This window comes from Zea mays, chromosome 3 (assembly GCF_902167145.1).
Source record: "Zea mays cultivar B73 chromosome 3, Zm-B73-REFERENCE-NAM-5.0, whole genome shotgun sequence".
In the NCBI taxonomy this organism is placed as follows: Eukaryota; Viridiplantae; Streptophyta; class Magnoliopsida; order Poales; family Poaceae; genus Zea; species Zea mays.
In genome coordinates, this window is record NC_050098.1 from 159646181 (window position 1) to 159662974 (window position 16794).

The 16794-nt window shown below is 46.1% G+C and overlaps 2 protein-coding genes across 2 annotated transcripts; one reads left to right on the forward strand and one right to left on the reverse strand.

Moving 5' to 3' along the window:
- The first annotated feature begins 6938 nt into the window (after positions 1 to 6938).
- On the forward strand, positions 6939 to 11588 carry LOC103650822 (probable serine/threonine-protein kinase). The gene is made up of 7 exons (NM_001346757.1): positions 6939 to 7292; positions 8213 to 8518; positions 9624 to 9941; positions 10033 to 10248; positions 10507 to 10607; positions 10689 to 10806; positions 11004 to 11588. Exons 1-7 carry the CDS (start codon positions 7056 to 7058, stop codon positions 11367 to 11369), a joined length of 1662 nt encoding a protein of 553 aa, NP_001333686.1. The 5' UTR covers positions 6939 to 7055; the 3' UTR covers positions 11370 to 11588.
- Positions 11589 to 11811: 223 nt separating this feature from the next.
- Positions 11812 to 12882, reverse strand: LOC103650821 (uncharacterized). Its single transcript, NM_001346756.1, has 3 exons — positions 12543 to 12882; positions 12352 to 12416; positions 11812 to 12198 (listed from the first exon to the last, which is right to left on the reverse strand). The coding sequence occupies exons 1-3, from the start codon at positions 12871 to 12873 to the stop codon at positions 12046 to 12048; spliced, it is 549 nt and encodes a 182-aa protein (NP_001333685.1). The 5' UTR covers positions 12874 to 12882; the 3' UTR covers positions 11812 to 12045.
- Between the last annotated feature and the right edge of the window lie 3912 nt (positions 12883 to 16794).

Consider the following 16794-nt stretch of genomic DNA (forward strand, 5'->3'; position numbering starts at 1 on the left):
CTTTTAGTTGGTCAGATTATTACTTACTAGTAGAAAGCCAAGTTTTAGCATTAACCCAAGTTATTAACCCAAACGTACTCCTTTCCAAACGGAAAGAGTACCACTTACCAGCACCATAGTTATAACCAAAACCATCGATCTCATCGCCACCTGTACCAAAGCATCTCTGATCAAGTACCACTAATCATTGGAGCTCCCTTGGCCGCTCATAACCGCGAGCACGGCTGATATATCAGTTTTCAAACACTCTGCAGAGGTTGTGCACTTTACCCACAAGCCGTGATTCCCATTCTACCCGGAGAGAGCTACTCCCCATTGACCACTACCTAGGTGGCCTAGCAGGGCATCACTACGTAGCCTTTACAAAGATTCCCCGGGGCTGTAGCCACCCGTTAGGTTTCCTAAATGCACCGCACTCCTCCCCAAGGGGCGAACCCAAACTTGGCAGAGCGAGCTGCATACACCGAGCCCCATTGACGGCACGACGGCTAAGTGAACTACACCCCGGATCCTCTAATTATTCAGCTAAGGGCACCCCATTCCACCCTCATGGTTGCACTGTTTTCCCGGGCGGTCATCCATAGAACAGGTCCTTACGGAGAGGCACTCGAGAAACCGCTCGAGCCCCCTTGATGACCACAAGCATAACATCATAATAAGAGAGGGGAAAACAGCGTATCATAGATATTCTCATCATGTTCATTGATTAGAGTTAAGCAATAGCATAAAGCTAAACAGTAATAATCCAACCCAGATAGGTAAACAAGGACATGGATAACAAAAGCTAGTCAATCCTTAGGCATAAATGTGTAAAGCGGGAGGTGAATTAAATAATGAATAGGACATAGATAGGTCAAAGGACACTTGCCTCCACCAACCGACTGCTGCTCAGGGGCTTCTCCTGCGAGCTCCTCGGGCTCTTCGACCGGATCGTTCTCTATGCGATTGCAAGCATACATACATTCATCCATTCAAATTGGGAAACAAACAGTACATCATACAAGGGAACAAATAAGGTGAATATGCATCAGGTATGACATTCGATATCGCACTCATTATGGTTAGAAAGAAACGGGAAAAGGTCTCGCGGGGGGGTTAAAGCTTATGCACTAATGATTAGTTACAATTGGTTCTAACAAAAGAATTCAGTTATATGCACTAATGGAAACCTAGTCGTTTTTAGTTGATCAACATTGGACTGGATAAACAATTAATTGTATGAATAACTAGCATAACGAAATTCTAAATTAAGTTTCCTATTTCAATAATATGAACAATGATTAACCTACCTAAAATAAAATAAGTAACAGTAATGAAAGAAAATAAATAAAAAAAATAAAGAAAGGGGGGGGGCGGTTGAACCGGCCAGGGGGCGGTTGAACCGGCCTGGGGCAGGGGCGGGGGGCGGCCGAGCCGGCGGCGCGCAGGGGCGGCTGGGCAGGGGCGGCCGAACCGGCGGGGGGCGCGGGGCAGGGGGCGGCCGAGCCGGCCAGGGGGCGGCCGAGCTGGCGCGCAGGGGCGGCCGAGCCGGCCGGGGGCGGGGCAGGGCGCGCAGGGGCGGCCGAGCTGGGCGGCGGGCGGTTGGGCCGGGGCAGGGGCGGCGGCGGCCGAACCGGGTGGGGGGAGAGGAGGGGAGATGGGGAAGGGAGGAGAGGGGGAGGGGGACCTCACCGGGGACGGGGACGGGCGGCCGAGCGGCGGGGGCGGCCGAGCTGCAGGGGGCGGTGCTAGGGCAGGGGCGGCGCTAGGGCAGGGGGCGGCGCTAGGGCAGGGGGCGGCGGTTGGGGTGGGGAAGAGAGAATGAGGGAGAGGGAGAGGGATTTTGGGGAAATTGGGGGAAAAGGAGGGGGCGGCTGGGCCAATGGGCCCAAAGGGGGGCGCGCGGGGGGGCGGCTGGGCCGGCTGGGGGCGGCTGGGCCGGCCAGGGGCGGCCCACGGCGTGGGAGAGAGAAAAAGGGAGGGGAGAGAGAAAGAAAAAGAAAAGAAAGGAAAGGGTTTTTCTCCTTTTCGAAATCCGATCTTCCTAGATGAATGCACTTACATTTCTAAGCAATCAAAGAATGCATGGTTCGGCATGGTGCATCAAACAACATAAAGTAATTTAGGGTTTTTCTGTACACGGGAAAATCCAAGCCAAACCCCGCTATAACTTTGGAAAAGGTCAAGGTTTAGCGAGAGAACGAGAAAAGAAAAGGGTAACGCCTGAATTTGGTGAGAGAAAAGAAGAAAAAAATTCTACCCCCAAATTCAGGGCGTTACACCGGGCCGGGCCGGGCCGCCCATTTAGCCATGTATAAAGACTCCCATTATACATGCCCTTATCTAGATCGGACGGTGAATCTCTCTTTTTTTGAAATATGTGGCAAAAGCTTTGCCACACAAATATATTAGAAGAGGGAAAAAATACAAACTCTGCATTACACAAGATAACAGCAAAGCCCCCAAAACCACTGCACCCCATTATTTACAAAAACAAGCTACGACTAAATGTAACCCCCACAAACTAACTCCACTCCTCTTGTCCTATTTAAATCCATTGATGCGTTCAGACCACTAGCCTCCAAATGAGTGCGGGAGAGATGCTCTGCTTTCAAACACTTCCTTGATTGAGAAGGCAACCTGCTCAATGTCTCTTTGCTGCCCTTGGAACACTCGACGATTTCTCTCTCCAACCAAATGTGCCACCAAAAATATATCATAAGGCCATCAAAAAATTTCCTTGTATCTTTACTGCAGCGATTCCTCAGACTTTTCCACCATGTATATAGCGATCCTGAATTCTGAGTTCCTTGTAAGAATGAGAGGTTGGCCCAGTTCATTATCTTGTCCCACACTTTTTCTGTGAAGGTGCAGTCCTTGCACAGGTGAACCGAAGTCTCTGGTGACGAGTTGCATAAGCAGCAAATCGGGTTCGATGGTCATCCCCTTTTTTGAAGATTGTCAGCAGTCAACACCCTTTTGTGTAAAAGAGTCCACGCAAAGAAGCGACATTTCGGCTCAGCTTTTGCTTTCCAGATTGGACAGATCTTCATTTTGCTAAAATTGGTTGCAAATTGAATCTGGTAGGCGCTACTTGTTGTATATTGCCCATCGACCATCCATCTCCATGAAATTGTATCATCAGAATCATTGAGGCCATGTGTGTTGTTAATGGCTTGCCAAAGGGAAACGAATTCTGTTACCTCCTCCCTTTGATCAATGGGAGAACATAACTGTATCCAGCTACTATTTCTCAGAGCTTTGTATACTATTATGTTTTTCCTTGTTGCTTTCTTGTATAAGCTTGGTGCGATGTTCCTCGGCGCCTGACCTTCAATCCAGCTAGATCTCTAGAAATCAGCCAGCTTCCCATCACCAATGGTCACAGTTGTGGAGGCATGAAAAAGGTCGACGTCTGTTCTATCACAAGGCAGTTGGAGACCAGTCCACGCTTTATCTTTGCATCTCCATCTAAACCAGAGCCATCGAAGCCTTAGAGCCCTCGCAAAACGCTCTAAATCTAGGATCCCGAGGCCCCCTTTATTCTTTGGCAAGCAAGTCACCGACCAATTGACCAAGCAATGTCTCCCACTGCAAAATTCCGGTTCTTCCCCTTTCCATAGAAAACTTCTTCTGATTTTATCAATATGTCGAAGCAACCATTTTTGGGCTGGAAGAACAGTCAGATGATATATCGGTTGAGCAGACAGAACCGACTTGACCAAGGTTTCTCTCCCCGCTTTGGAGAGCAGCCTACCTTTCCAACCAGCAAGTCTTTCCCTTATTTTGTCCATAAGAGGTTGAACTTCAATCCTTTTAACGTTCTTGTAGTGAAGAGGCAAACCAAGATATTTTCCAACCAGCTTCCCATCTCAATGTCGTTGTTCTACTGTTCGCCGTTAAGCTGGCTATTAGACGTCTAAACAGATAGACGTCAACTCGTTAACAACCTATCTTAACGGGGTCTACTCTTGATGCATGTCCATAACTTGCCATGCATGCAGGTCGTCATAAAGCCAAACGTGCTATATAGTTTTTGCTAGACGTACGTGTAGTGTTTGGTTTGGTTCATTGCTCTAATTATGACACTCTAGCTGTTCCACATTTCATGTGCTCGTTTCTTATGTCTGCCACGACAATTTACTAAAAGGTAGACGTGCTCAAGTTTAGGTATGAACCTAAACTCGCCGCTGCTGTGCTCTTCGGACAGTTTGCATTGCACCCGTTAATTCGCTCGGGGAATGATTTGGTATTGGTATGCCTGCTCTGGTTGGTGTGCGCGTGAGTGAGAAGAGCACTAGTTAGTGCACTACTACCACCTACACAGTGTGACCCAACAAATAATGTTTTTTTTTGTGCCAATTTGCTATCCTGTGTTATCACCACCACCAGGCACCAGCAGCAATCAACTGCTGCTGGTGGTTTGGTATGGTTCCTGGTCGAGTCGCTGTTCGTCCGGCAACGCAACGCAAACTCAACTAACTCTGATGACCCGGCCGTGTGACCTCAAGTTTGGCCGCCTGCTCTCACTAGGCTGGGGCCTGGCCTGGCTACACTACACTAGCACCTTCGTTTCCTACTACCGTATTTTCTCTCTCTCTCTCTCTCTCTCTCTCTCTCTCTCTCTCTCTCTCTCTCTCTCTCTCTCTCTCTCTCTCTCTCTCTCTCTCTCTCTCTCTCTGACGATAGCTACTGTGCAGGACAGTGCATGATGCATGCAGCAGATGGAGTGGACTGGTAGCTGCAATGACAAAAAAACTATAAAAACATTAAAAATCGGATTAAAGTCAAATGACCGTAGGGGCAAGAAGAAATAGTAGCAGCAATTCGGAATGCTCAATAAACTGTTTCTGCAGCAATTCGGAATGCTCAATAAACTGTTTCTGCAGCAATTTGGAATGCCCAATAAACTGTTTCTGCTAAGTGGCAGGGCAGTGTGTATACATCTTTCCACTCGCGACAACAATTCAGCAAAGGAAGCATCCTCAACTTGCGACGGAATACAAAATTATTCTTTCCTCAGGTGTAAAAGGACATGTTTTTTTTTTGAATTTTTCTTGTCCAGGCAGTGTGAACCCCTTTAATTCCGGTGGGGGACTTTTTTTCTCTCTCTCGTCAAAACGGATTGGGCGCGGGTTGGACCCTCCTAATCTCATCTACCAACTCTACCGTCTAAATAATTATTGGAGGTACCAGGAAGTCATCCCATCCTAAATATAGCTTCCTAAAAGACACCTCCAATGTTCTATTAATTATCCTTTAAGACATCGACACTGTCTTCAAAATTAAATATAACTTTAATCAATATTTTTTTGTTAAAACACAAATAATTCGTTTATACTTTATAAAAGTATATTTTAAGATAAAATAGCATATATAAATATTTGGTTTCAATACTAAATAATAAAACAATTATTTTAGTCAAAATTTTATAAGTTTGACTCAAAATTTGTTTAAAAACGACAACCAATAGTACACCGGTGGAAGTATGTTGTTTCAGACAATTGTATCTTTTGGGGACAAATACAAGTTTCATAGTTTTTTTTTACCTGAAATATATAGAGGGAAGCCACTTTCGAAACCATCTGAATAGCCAATCCGTCCAATTTTGGCAAGACGGTGGTCAAAATTATTTGTTTTTTTAGTTTGGTGGCCCAATTGAACTGGAGGGTAGTTTTATGGCCACAACATGTTATTTTGGAAATTGTAAAATACTCCATCTGTTTCAAAATATAATCCGTTTGACTTTTTTAACCTTAAATTAGTCACTTGTCTTGTTAAAAAAATACACAAAAAAAACTTTAAGTCATATGTAAAATATATTTGTTAATAAATAGAATTACAATGATTTTTTGTTTTTTTACAATTTTTTAAATAAGGCGAGTGCTAAAGTTATGATCAAAAAAGTTTTACATTTTTGCCAAAGAAGCTAAGAAAATTTGTAATAATTAGCTAACGTTCAAAGCTAAGCTCTTGTTTTGACATTTTAAGGGCATTTTGGTTTATAGAGACTAATTTTTAATCCATAAATTACTAAACACAGAACTATAAAGACTAAAATCAAGGTTTTAATCTCTATACTTGGTAATTTAGATACTAGAAAAGATTAAAAATTAGTTCATATAAACCAAATATACCCTAAAATTTAACTATATTATTTGATATCCCGTATATAAGAAGTGCTGCTGCATGCATATGTGCACATATAGAATGCCGACCTTTAAAATTAGATCTAACGCCAATGCGATTGTTTTAAAAACCCCTTCTATTTATGGCTGGTTCGTTTTATAGAAGAAATCTTCTTGATATTGTGCATGATTAATGCTGATTTTAAAGGCCAAAATTTCATACCACGTACACATGTGCATCAACTCTTGATGTACACATGATATCATCAGTTCTATGATTTAAGTGAAGCGCTCGTCAACGACGAGACATCACTGGCAACTTTAATTTTAAAGTTTGTTGTCTCAGCCTTTTAAAAATATCTGCGTTCACAATACATAGGGGCCGTTTGTTTCGGCTTCTAGCAGCTTCTGGCCACCAAAAGCTGTTGCGGACTGCCAAACGCTCAGCTTTTCAGCCAACTTCTATAAAATTCATTGGGGCAAAAACCATCCAAAATCAACATAAACACATAATTGGTTGACTCGTTGTAATAGTAGGAATCCGTCACTTTCTAGATCCTGAGCCCTATGAACAACTTTATCTTTCTCCACACGTAATCGTAATGATATTTAGATTTTCCCCACAGCCAGATTTTCCCCGCAGCCAGATTTTTAGAAAAGCTTGTTAGAAAAAAGCTGAACCAAACAGGCAGGTGTCTGCGTAATTTGAAAGGAGGAAAGAAGAAGTGCTGTATGTATTGTATTCTGCCAGGCAGTCAAAAAATGCAGAGTGCCAAACCGTTGTCACAAAAAGCACAGCACGCAGCAGAGACTCGAGACGGTCTCCCATTTCGCTCTCCCCCTCACCTTCCCGCGTCCTCCCTACGTTTCCCAGCAACCGCCTCCGCCGCCGTGGGCGACCTGCCGCGCGCCCGCGCCCGCGCCCGCGGCACATGACGCGGCCCCGCGATGGGCTGCATCCTCGGTAAGCTCGCCCCCGCGCCCGGGTCCTCCCTCTTCTTCCCCGCCGCCGCGGGAGGAGGCGACGCCAACAAGGAGCCGCAGCTGCAGGCGCCGCAACCGGAGCACATCGCTGCGGTGAAGAAGGACGCGTCCGGGTGGCCTCTCTGGCTCTCCGAGGCCGCCGGCGACGCGCTCCGCGGCTGGGCGCCCCGCGGCGCCGACGCCTTCCAGAAGCTCGAGAAGGTGAGGGCGATCATCCTTCCCGCCGCGCGCGGCGCGCGCCCGTGCCTGCTTCTGCTTGCTTGTTTGTTTCCTTGGTTTAGTAGTTCATTACCGGTAAAAAAAAGCTTGGCCTTTTCATGGGAACCGGGGGTTGTGGGGGAAAAGATCTTAGCTTGCCTTTCTTCTCCGCTGCTCCGATTTGTTACTTTGTTAGTTCGTGCTTGTCGTACGCGATCGTCGGTTGCGCAATTCGGCGAGTGATTTGAGCTCTTGCCTTTTCTGGTTGTCGTAATTGACTTGTTAACGTATCATATCACCTACTCGCAGGAGAGAGAGAGAGAGAGAGCGAGAGAGAAAACAACTACTCCTTTCTGTTTCTTTCTCTGAGTCGAAGAAGACAATGGATTCTTTTATCTTCTGTTACCACTTACCAGTCGTCGTTTGCATCGAAGGGAGAAAATAAAGCAAACGATGATCGCAACACATAAACAAGCTTCGAGTTCCTAGAATTGGTTGGGCGCTTAAAGAAAAGCAGAGATGAAAAACCACTCCCCAGCTTTTCTTCTGGGATTTTAAAAGCCCCACAGCTCCATCATTTACGTCCATACTTTATATGTTGTCCGTGCCACATGAATTCGTAATCCGTAAGGACGAATGGAAAAGTCAACTTGCACGCGTTCGTATTGAACTGGAGACTTGGAAATTGGAATACCTGCCAATGTTATCTTCTCCGGTCTTTTCAAAGAAACGACTTGCTGCGGATTTTTCTTTTCATTCTAGTTTTTTTTTATAAGAAGCAAGTCAATGGATTGGATTGGACCAGTGATGAATAGAAAGAAATCAACTAATATCCATTGCTCGCCTCGCCCAATTGGACGTTTTTTTTAAAAAAAGAGAGATTAGAATTTACGATCTTTTCTTTTGTTGTTACGCGCGCGCAGATTGGTTCGGGCACGTACAGCAACGTGTACAAGGCGATTGAGGTGGAGAGCGGCCGCGTGGTGGCGCTGAAGAAGGTGCGGGTGGATGGCGTCGGCGAGGCCGAGAGCGCGCGGTTCATGGCGCGGGAGATCGCCCTGCTCCGCCGCCTCGGCGACCACCCCAACGTCGTCCGCCTCAACGGCCTCGTCACCTCCCGCCTCAACACGGCGCCGTCCCTCTACCTCGTCTTCGAGTACATGGAGCACGACCTGACTGGCCTCACCGCCTGCGCAACTGCCTCCGGCCGCCGCTTGTCCTTGCCTCAGGTACGGTCGCCGTCACTGTCACCGTGCATGGAAATTGTAATTTGATCAGCGTGTGAAACGAGCAGTAATACGAATTATAATCACTGGTGATGCGTGATAGGATTGATAACTTGGCTACCTAGGATTCTAGACTTCTGATTTGGTGAGATGTGGAGGGTTCAACCAGTCTTCTGGTTTTCTGGTAGTCTGCGATTAGTATACGAAACTTAACACAAAATTAAAAAAAAATTGGCGTCTTACAGTTGGATTGCTTACTGCTTAGGATAGTGCGGTAAAGGAATGGACTCTGATTGAACATGGAGTTTCTTCGCTGAAACTGAATTGGAGTATATATTTACTAATGGCGTAAAACGCGCCATTCTAAACTTTATTTTTGCTCGAGATATGACCCCTCATTTCGAGGGAGCATAAAATGGAAGAGAGCTAGCAATACCCAAGCAGGTCTCATGCGTTGGAGGAAGAAAAAAAAGGGTGAGACTGAGACATCTGTAGGGCTGTCCGGGTATATTTTTCAGACAAGTCTTCTATTTGGGAGACCGAATGCCTTGTCGTTGCTGTAACTTCTTTCATTAGTCCTGGAAGAAGCATCATTGACTGATTATTAGCAGTAGAATTCTGCTTTAGCCTTTTTGCAAGAAGCAAACAAACCCATCAGACTGGACACAGCACAATGATGTGGACCTGTAAATCTGTTAGACTAACCAGAGTATTCCTGGGTTTGAAGTTTGAACACAGGCTCCAGTCCAATTGACAGAGACAGGTGCCGTGTGCTTTTTTTGTTCCCACACTGCTTCCCGGAAATCAACCGTCAACATTGGCTGCAGTTAACTGACTGGAATCTGTCTCTGAATCTCTTTGTCCTATATAAAAAGCTATATATAATGTACTGCCGTTTGGACTAAATGGAAATGGGACGACCTGGTTCAGCATAATTTGACTCACTAGCATTTGTAATTGTGAAAGGTTGTCAATTAATTTCTTTTCTGAATACGAAGGGTCCAACTACGAGAAGTTTTCCAGCTACGTACGCCGCGGTTACTGACAAATGCATGCCTTATTATTTTATTTAAAAAGAATAATATGAAGCCCGTTTCCTCGTTTGCAGGTGAAGTGCTACATGAAACAGCTACTCTCCGGGATCGAACACTGCCACAACAACGGCGTTCTGCACCGTGACATCAAGACCTCCAACTTACTCGTCAGCAGCGACGGAGTTCTCAAAATAGCCGACTTTGGACTCGCCACCTCTTACGATCCTGAGAACGTGCGGCCCATGACTAGCCAAGTGATCACTCTTTGGTATCGTCCACCTGAACTCTTGCTAGGGGCGACTCACTACGGCGTCGGTGTGGACCTCTGGAGCGTGGGTTGCATACTGGCAGAACTGCTTCTCGGCGAGCCGATGTTCCCCGGAAGAACAGAGGTACTTGTGGTGTTTGGGCTTTGGTCTAGTTCAAATGCATTGCTGGGTATCGTTTGGTTTTATTTGTTTATTAACTAGCGGTTTTGATCAGGTGGAACAGCTGCACAAGGTTTTCAAGCTATGTGGTACTCCATCGGAGGATTACTGGGAGAAGATGAAGCTTGCTCATCCTTTATTCAAGCCATATGAACGGTGCCTAGCTGAAAAGTTTAAAGACGTGCCACCGTCTACCCTATCGCTTCTCGAGACTCTCCTGTCGATTGACCCAGATATGAGAGGCACGGCAACCGATGCTCTGAACAGCGAGGTCAATATTACCTCATCTCCCTCAAGTCGTCTGAAATTAACTGTTGCATCAAAAAAAATACAAAAAACAAAAGGAAAAACAAGATAAATCATGACCAGACATCATGCAAAGAGAAATCTGCATCTGGTCATGATTGCACGGATTAGGGTAGTTCGCATTTCGTGTGTGCCGTAGATATCAGTTTTTTAGTTGGAAACAGACAAGTGGTTCTTTGTTCAACTGTGCTTATATCAAGTTATGATTTCTCTATGGATCCAGTTCTTCAGGACGGAACCATACGCCTGTGAACCATCCAGCCTCCCACGCTACCCACCATGCAAAGAAAGAGACGTGAAGCTGAAGTATGAGAAGCATAAAAGGTTTTGGTGCTCTTTGCACTTATTGCAACTATTTATTTGCTTTTGTTCATGGAAGGCTTCATCCGTGTGGTTCTTTTCCAGGAAGTCCAGGGTTAATGGGTCAGTAGAGCGTCACAGGAACCGACAGCACGCGTCGCAAAATCCTGGGCGTAGAGTTTTTACTCCAGACGCCAGTAATAAGCCGCAAGCAAATCTAAAGGTGCGTATGTTTTCCCCCAAATTTTTGCCTGCAAGAATTTGGTTTAAACCTCAACACCATCATCATGCTTAAAATTTCCACCACTCCTCCTGGCAATGTTTGCATCGCTTTTACATCAAAAGCTACATTGAAGCAACTATGTAGACACTGTGAACACAAGAAAATGGTGAAATAAAATGTGTTATTTCAATCTTCAGGTACCAAGGTTGGTGACAAGCACAAGCACAACCAAACTTGAGAGATTTCCGCCGCCTCATCTGGACGCGTCGATTGGTTATAGTCTAGATTCATCAGTGGATGGAGCCACAGAAGAGTTCTTCTCGTCGTCGGTCGTTGAGCTAAAGAAAATGCCAAGCCTCATATTTGGTCACGTGAAATCTTACCTGAATAGCCCAAAGAAGGGCATGCACAGCAAGGCAAGGCCAAGCCTCAACATGGCGCCTCCCACCGTTCTCATTGGCGCATTCCGGCCTTACTCCTTTGGGCAGCCAATGGAGGTGAGAAGAAAGAATAGAGAGCAATTCAGAAGCAAAGGAAGAAATGCAGTAGGTGCAGTCAAGTGACAACCTAATCATGTATTCATGTTACCCCCCTTTTTTTTGCCCTTCACTTTTTTATTATAGATGCCAGATAGATAATAGCCGGTGAATTTCAACCACAGTTGATAGGTTTTACCTTGTATAGTTAGAGAGTACTATACATTAGAGTTGCGTATACTGCATTTATTCTGTATAATGGATCACAGAGTTTCATCTTTAACACAAAGGAAGGTCTGAGAACTCCCTGACAAATTTGTATCTTCAACCTCTGCATCAGAGGAAGATCAGAGAGAAAAGAAAAGGAAGGGGTTAAGGGGATTGCTAAAATACTTGCACGTGATCTTAGGGCATGTTTGGTAGTTTAGGAACTAAAAAGGGACTAAAAATTAGTCCCTAAAACAAACATGCATCTTGCGGAAACATTTCTGCTACATGACCACGCAGAATTCAACAGTACACATAACCAAATGACGCAAAGCTTGGATGGATTTCCAGATTGCCCTCCTTTCTTAACACTAATTTGCACCATTTACAGAATCAGCTTTAGCTTACAGGGACTAACCAAGGCTGAAAAAATATCAGCGAATGATGCAAAGCCAGCATCGATGCATCATAAACGATGACTGAATGAGCCATGCGTGTGTGTTTTTATAAGCTGAGACGTAGTAAAATGTAGAAGATCCCATATAGCGCTGCCTGATCAGGGTTGGGAGCTTGCATCTGAAGCGGCAGCAGGAGGCGGCGAAGGCTTGCTTCTTTGGCGGCTGAACAAGTTGTGCTTGTGCCAAGCGGCAGCGACGATCGACAAGCCACTGAACCTAAGCCATTTGGTCCCCCCTTTAGGTTGAGAGACCTGCATATCAATTAAGGTATCAGAAATTAGCAGATGTAGTATATTCTGTATACCACAGCTGCAATGCAAGTGCATAAGCATAAGCAACGTTTAATGTTCAGATGTCAATAGGAGAGCTCATGCACGATGCCATGAAGGATATGGATCATGTACCTCGTTGGAGTCCTGTGCCTTGTTTGCCGTGATTTCGCTCCTATTGCTCAGCTGTCGCGCCGTCGCTGCAGAGGAGGAGATGGGGAGAAGGATGGTTCGGGAAGTGTCAGCGTCAATGGAGCTCACGAGACGGCAAGCATGGAAGTGAAGAGCAAGTCGCGCGTCGCGGTGTGCGAATTAAGTTGAAGTACCTCTGATCCTGACGGTGTCATCGGCGTCGATGGCATCAGCCACGATCCTATCGACGGCCGCCGTCTTCTTCTGGCAGTAGTACCTGAAGCTCGGCGAGCCGGGCATCGACGGGAGCGCGGCGGTCCCCTCCTCCAGCTCCTTGGGCTCCGGCGCCACCTTGCACCCTCGCCTCCTGCCCCCGGACGACGACTCGGCCTCCTGCCCTTCCTGCTGGTGCGGCGGCGCCAGCAGACCCGAGGTGGACGCCTCGCTGTGCCCCGGCTCCCCCGCCCGCGCCCACCCCCGCCGCCGGAGCTCGGCCCCGTCGGCGGCCGACGCCGCGCACCCCATCGCGGCCGCGGCCAGCGTGGGGGAGGGGGGCCGCCGGTGAGTGCGTGGGCGTGCGTGAGCAGGAGCGCGGTCGAGGGGCGGAGCGAGGGGTGATCGGAAAGGATGGCCTCCCATGCCGCGCGGCGCCGGCCAGCCTTAGTAAGGAGGCACGCGCGGCGCGGGAGGCGGTTTCGACCGTTGTGGCCGGCCAGCGGCGGCGCGGGCTTCTCGGCGCGTGGCCCAAATCTGGCGGCCTCATGGCTAATGATGCCATGCCAGCAGCGTCGTCCTCGGTGCTCCTCGTGGGACGAGATTTTTGACGTTATAAAACGCGACACATTCGGTTTCAACGAAACGGAGACGTAGACGAAGGCTTCGATGATTTAGAGATTCACACGACACACACCAGTATGACTCGAGCTCTCTCTTAGATATGTTTGACAGCTGTCGGTATCCTGAATCAGGGATACCCTCTTTAACAGTATGAAGACGCTGCACCCGTACGACACCTTCAGGTCACACAGAGAGCGGCACCCGACCCCACCACATGGGCAGGCCTAAGGGCACCACATGGCGAGGAAGGATAATACGTCCCAGTAAGCACCGTTGGGTCCGGATCTTCATAGAGGAACACCGGACCCCTGTGAGTACGAGCCCGGAGCTCCCGTGGAGACATGCCAGATGAAAGTCGCCTAGAGGGGGGTGAATAAGCAAATCTGAAATTTATAAAGTTTAAGCACAACTACAAGCCGGGGTTAGCGTTAGAAATAAAGTTGAGTCCGAAAGAGAGGGGAAACAAATCACAAGCGAATAAGGCGAATGACACGGTGATTTGTTTTACCGAGATTCAGTTCTTGCAAACCTACTCCCAGTTGAGGTGGTCACAAAGACCGGGTCTCTTTCAACCCTTTCCCTCTCTCAAACGGTCACCTAGACCAAGTGAGCTTCTCTTCTCAATCAAACGGGACACTAAGTCCCCACAAGGACCACCACATAATTGGTGTCTCTTGCTTTGATTACAAGTGAGTTGAAAACAAGAATAGAGGAAGAAGAAAAGCGATCCAAGCGCAAGAGCTTGAAAGAACATAAAAGTCTCTCTCTAGTCACTAATTTATTTGGTGTGATTCCGGACTTGGGAGAGGATTTGATCTCTTTGTTTGTGTCTTTGAATGAAGTCTAGAGCTCTTGTATGAGGTTTGATGACTGAAAATTGGATGCATTGAAGTGTGGTGGTTGGGGGTATTTATAGCCCCAACCACCAAAATAACCGTTGGTGAAGGCTTCTGTCGTATGGCACACCGGACACTATCTGGTGCGCCAGCCACGTCATTAGGTCGTTGGGTTCCGACCGTTGGAGCTTCTGACAACGGGGGCACCGGACAGTCCGGTGGTGCACCGGATAGACATTGTTCACTGTCCGGTGCGTCTTCTGGCGTCTGCTCTGACTTCTGCGCGCGCAGTTGCACTGTTCACCGTAGCGTTGCAGACGACCGTTGGCGCGGACGACCGTTGCTCCGCTTGGCACACTGGACAGTCCGGTGCTACACCAGACAGTCCGGTGAATTATAGCGGAGCGGTCTCCTAGAATTCCCGAAGGTGGCAAGTTTGGAGTGGAACTCCCTGGTGCACCGGACACTGTCCGGTGCGCCAGACCAGGGCTGTCTTTGGGTTGTCTTTTGCTCTTTTTGTTTGAACCCTTTCTTGGACTTTTTATTGGTTTGTGTTGAACCTTTGGCACCTGTAAAACTTATAATCTAGAGCAAACTAGTTAGTCCAATTATTTGTGTTGGGCAATTCAACCACCAAAATTATTTAGGAAAAGGTGTAAGCCTATTTCCCTTTCAATCTCCCCCTTTTTGGTGATTGATGCCAACACAAACCAAAGCAAATATATAAGTGCAGAATTGAACTAGTTTGCATAAGGTAAGTGCAAAGGTTACTTGGAATTAAACCAATATATATTCTCATAGGATTTGCATGGATACTTTCTTCATATTTAACATTTTGGACCACGCTTGCACCACTTGTTTTGTTTTTGCAAATTCTTTTGGAAATTCTTTTCAAAGTCTTTTTGCAAATAGTCAAAGGTGTATGAATAATATTTTGAGAAGCATTTTCACGTTTTGAAATTTTCTCTCCCTGTTTCAAATGTTTTCCTTTGACTAAACAAAACTCCCCCTCAAAGAAATTCTCCTCTTAGTGTTCAAGAGGGTTTTAGATAATATTTTTGAAGAGGTTATACCAATTTGAAAATACTATCAAAAATAAGATACCAATAGAAAATCTTCTTTTAATATAATTTTGAAAGACTACATTTTTTAAATTGGTGGTGGTGCGGTCCTTTTGCTTTGGGCTAATACTTTCTCCCCCTTTGGCATGAATCGCTAAAAACGGATACTTGTGAGTGAAATATAAGCCCTTTACTTTCTCTACCCTTTGGCAAATGAGTGAAGATTATACCAAAGTGAAGAGCGGTGTGGAGTGACGACGAAGGATGAATAAGTCGATGGAGTGGAGTGGAAGTCTTGTCTTCGCCGAGGACTCCATTTCCCCTTTCAATCTCTAACTTGGTAGGAAATTTACTTGACAAAACACATTAGTCATAGCAAGTGAAAGAGATATGATCAAAGGTATATAAATGAGCTATGTGTGCAAAATATCAATCAAAATTCCTAGAATCAAGAATATTTAGCTCATGCCTAAGTTTGGTAAAGGTTTTTTCATCTAGTGGCTTGGTAAAGATATCGGCTAATTGTTCTTTGGTGTTAATATATGCAATCTCGATATCCCCCCGTTGTTGGTGATCCCTCAAAAAGTGATATCGAATGGCTATGTGTTTAGTGCGGCTGTGCTCAACGGGATTATCCGACATGCGGATTGCACTCTCATTATCACATAGGAGAGGAGCTTTGGTTAATTTGTAACCATAGTCCCTAAGGGTTTGCCTCATCCAAAGCAATTGCGCGCAACAATGTCCTGCGGCAATATACTCGGCTTCGGCGGTAGAAAGAGCTACGGAATTTTGTTTCTTTGAAGCCCAATACACCAGAGATCTTCCAAAGAACTGGCAAGTCCCTGATGTACTCTTTCTATCAATTTTACACCCTGCCCAATCAGCATCTGAATAACCAACTAAATCAAATGTGGATCCCTTGGGGTACCAAAGGCCAAACTTAGGAGTATAGACTAAATATCTCAAGATTCGTTTTACGGCCCTAAGGTGAACTTCCTTAGGATCGGCTTGGAATCTTGCACACATGCATACAGAAAGCATAATATCCGGTCGAGATGCACATAAATAGAGTAAAGATCCTATCATCGACCTGTATACCTTTTGATCTACGGATTTACCTCCCGTGTCAAGGTCGAGATGCCCATTGGTTCCCATGGGTGTCTTGATGGGTTTGGCATCCTTCATCCCAAACTTGGTGAGTATGTCTTGAATGTACTTCGTTTGGCTAATGAAGGTGCCCTCTTGGAGTTGCTTCACTTGAAATCCTAAGAAATACTTCAACTCCCCCATCATAGACATCTCGAATTTTTGAACCATTATCCTACTAAACTCTTCACAAGTAGATTTGTTAGTAGACCCAAATATAATATCATCAACATAAATTTGCATACAAACAAATCATTTGCAATGGTTTTAGTAAAGAGAGTAGGATCGGCTTTTCCGACTTTGAAGCCATTAGCGATAAGAAAATCTCTTAGGCATTCATACCATGCTCTTGGGGCTTACTTGAGCCCATAAAGCGCCTTAGAGAGTTTATAAACATGGTTAGGGTACTCACTATCTTCAAAGCTGGGAGGTTGCTCAACATAGACCTCCTCCTTGATTGGTCCATTGAGGAAGGCACTGTTCACGTCCATTTGATAGAGCTTAAAGCCATGGTAAGTAGCATAGGCAAGTAATATACGAATTGACTCAAGCCTAGCTACGAG